The 3646-nt window shown below is 44.4% G+C and overlaps 1 protein-coding gene across 1 annotated transcript in view; it reads left to right on the top strand.

Annotated features, from left to right (window-relative positions):
- uvssa (UV-stimulated scaffold protein A) overlaps positions 1–3646 on the top strand; it is a 31144-nt gene that overhangs the window by 3885 nt on the left and 23613 nt on the right. The window contains exon 8 of the mRNA XM_034883256.1: positions 41–169. Within this exon, the coding sequence (XP_034739147.1) occupies positions 41–169 (129 nt within the window). The remainder of the gene's footprint in view (positions 1–40; positions 170–3646) is intronic.

Below are 3646 nucleotides of genomic sequence, written 5' to 3'. Positions count from 1 at the left end.
GTGTGTGTGTGTGTGTGTGTGTGTGTGTGTGTGTGTCTAGGTCTTCACCAGGTCAGGTGCGGAGCAGCAGCTGTTAAGGAGAGCGCTGGATCTGAAGAGGTGTTTAGAAGCTGCGCTGCAGAAACACAAAGAGCTCCACATTGATTACAAGACCCGGGTCCGCAGAGTGGTGAGTGACACACATCCTTTTGCTTTTTTAGCTCACTAACACATGGACTCACTCATGGAAATATGGAGGAAGATGTTGACTACTATTGTTTCAATGTAAAACAAAAATATAAATAACCGATACTGTTATGGACACCACAGGGATGATATGCGGGTGTTCTTTCCTTGTTCACTTGCCTCACATGCAAAGTATCTCCAAACGACACTCTAGAGAAACACTGTGGGTAATTGTTAAGGAAAAATAAACTATTTTCAAACTTTATAAACCAAGAGCACAGTCAGAAGATTTAGTTAGACCATAGCTAGTGGTAGAATAGAGCATGGCCAGCAGGTGGCAGCAGCCTAACACGAATCAAGGAGGACTACAATAACAGTGTGAGGCAGGGTACAGGAGTTCTCCACAGAGTGATGTGTTGCAGTGATGTTGCTGTACTCGAGACCGGTCTTGGTCTTAAGACAACTGCATTGTTACTCGTTCTTGTCTCAGATAAAGAGGACTCAGGATTTTATTTCAAGTTCAGTCAATATTATCCTAGAAATCCAAAGTTCTCTCAAGAGCACAATTTGAATTTGCTCAGCGAGTTACTCTGGCATTGAGTAATGCTGCTCATTAACTATACCCTTGTAGCTGAGCTGCACCAATCACATCATTGTATCTGATAAAGGCGGGCCGGAGGCGAGCTAAACAGATGACGACAGACGAATCTACCAGTTAGCTCCGCTGGTAGCTAAGCGTATGGGGCTCTGGATACGTCCACCAGTGTGCTGTTGTGATTGGTCGTAGTGTTATCCAATTGCGTGCAGTGAGATTTTCAAATACACAATTGGTGCCGCCCCTCAAGAAGGGCGACTTTCATTGCTCGATGTCGGACCCTTTATCTTTCAGATTTTGGTCTGGATTGCCAGGCTAGGTCATGACCACAACTGCAGGCATTTTGCTAAACTGCCTGTACATTGTCTGATTTATAAGTGAAATCTTGCAAGTGCAACTTCACTTATATCTAATTTGAAATTTGTTACCGTAACCCCCCCTCTCCCTGGACACAGTAGAAGAAGTTCTGGCTGTCTTAAACAAATCTAGTCTTGGTCTTGTTTCAGGCTTAACCCCTCAAAGTCTTGGTCTTGTCTCGGCCTTGATGCAATCTGGTCTTGGTGATGGCTTGGTCTTGGTTTAGGTGGTCTTGACCACAACACTGATTTGTTGATAACGATAAACAATGAAACAACAGCTCAAAGTGCCACATCAGCTGTGGCCAAGGTGATCGAATATCTCGGTGTGGGACAGGAATTATAAAATATTGAAATAACTTTAAATAGAGTCCTGTAGAAGCATAGTTTTATTCAGCATCTATGGATTTCTGTCTCTCAAAAGGCTTGCATCGTTGGCATCTGCTCCACTCAAAAGAAATTTTGTTTTGTGGGCAAACATTTCAAGTCCAAACTGTAACTTTCTCAATTATGATAGGATCACACAGCTTTAGGTGAAGAAATAGTCTTTGTCCACCCCGTACGTGTGGCTGCAAGCTGCTGGGTCTGTACACCCCCCAGGTCTACAAGGATCAAAAGCTAATGTTCTCCAAATCAGCGTCAATAAAGAGGGTTAGGCTGAGAACTCTCCACCAGTCCCAATGGGGCCTAGTTTCCATTGGCACCATCTGGTGGCCGTTGAATGAACTGCAGCTTTGGATGTTGCTCACAAGTCAGATGTGATGCTTGCTGCAGTCTTTAAACTGTGTAAAACTGGGAAAATACAAACCAGCTCACTATGAAGTTTACTTAAAACTATTGACTACTGAGCTGCCACCAGACGGATCTTAATATATCAAGTGTCAAAGGCTGAAAATGAATAAAAAAAATACATAAACCCTCTTTATTTGCTTTCAACCTAAGATGGATAAGTTGGCAAGTTAAATGGCCAAATCCCTTTCAGGTCCCTTTTTAGGTAGTCTCCTTCTTGTCAGACTCATCCAAACACCCCGCTACTGTTGCTCTGTATTCATTTGATGGCGCTGTTTATTCCTGCTTTTCACCGGGCTCCCAGAGGGAAGTATCACGGCAGACAGAGACAGCAAGGATGGAAATATTAACAGTGAAGACAATTGGAAGAGGTGAGATAGCAAGGTACAGCCATGATGCATAATGCATCAGAGACGGAGAGAAGGAATTGGGGAGCAGGGGGGGGAGATGTACCCATTCATTGAGTTCAGCTCCACTAATGTGCCCTGGCATGACAACTGATATGTCTATCTGGCTGCCTCTGTATCTGGCTTAGCATCGCCATTCTGCTGTAGCTTGAGCTGGCACACACTAACCAGCTCGGTGTTGTCTTAGAGCTTGCCATGTGAATAGCTGTTCAGTTCAACTAATTGCTTATTTGAGAGGGTTTAATTGGTGTTGAGATGAGCTACCTGCTGCATATGTGCAGTGCTGAGAGACAGAAAAAAAGAGAATCTACAAGAAATGGACAGCAACCTAATTTTTCAATGAATGCAAAGTGCTTTATGGGTTTGAAAAAAAGGCATAAATGTTGTATTGTGAGAATCCATCTTTAGCTGAACAGAGCGGCAGAGTGACAGTGACAGAGCGCCGGGCGTCTGGCTCTGCCTGGTTATCACTGTCGGGGACCAGTCTGCTGCAGCAGCAGGCCCGGCTCTGCGATAACCACACAACTTACAGCCCCTTTATCATAATTAGCTTTTCCTTTTTAGCCTTAAAAGGCTTCCATTACTGGGTCCTTCTCTATCGGGCCACTGACACACCACACGATTGGTTTTTCTCTCAACGGGCCTCTCAATATAGTCTCCCGTAACGGGGCCGCTGGAGAAAGAGGAGAGGAGTGGTATGGAGGCAGATAGAGAACGAGAGAATAAGACAGAGGGAGGGTTGAGTGAAGAAGCATCTACATGAAGTTGGAAGACTATTGAAATAGAAATGCACAAGGCCAGTTATTTTAGTGGCTGGGTGTTCAGTGGATTAGCTCTGAAACTTTGAATGTTTGGTGAATTCCAAAAACTAACATATAGCATGTTGTATTGCCTGGTTTAGCTCTGATTTTTCAGCTTCCCACGGTTTGTGGAGCTCCCCGACAAAAACCCAAGATCAGAGGCAGAGCGGTGCTTGAGCCTGATGCGTGAACTGTTTAAAGAATCGAGCCCAGAGGCAATGGTGCCTCGCAGACTTATTCCAGATATTTAGAAGGCTAAGTATCTGGAGCTTTTGGGGAGCTACAGCCATTGAGAGTGCGAGAGACGGGTCGAAACTAAACCAGGGGAAGGGTTTCCTGTCACAATGGGAAGTTGAAGTAGTTACGCAACGCCAACACTCATAACATGGTTTACCGTCCGTTTTTATTTTAATTTTTAAATAAAATTCATGAGAATCATTTATTTGTCATCATAAATGGTGGCAGTAGCTCAGTCCATAGGGAGTTGGGTTGGGAACCGGAGGGTCACTGGTTCAAATCCCCGTATGGACCCAA

Source organism: Etheostoma cragini, chromosome 10, assembly GCF_013103735.1.
Source record: "Etheostoma cragini isolate CJK2018 chromosome 10, CSU_Ecrag_1.0, whole genome shotgun sequence".
In the NCBI taxonomy this organism is placed as follows: Eukaryota; Metazoa; Chordata; class Actinopteri; order Perciformes; family Percidae; genus Etheostoma; species Etheostoma cragini.
The sequence above is the reverse complement of the archived record's forward strand: the minus strand, read 5'-3'. Positions and strand labels throughout refer to the sequence as shown.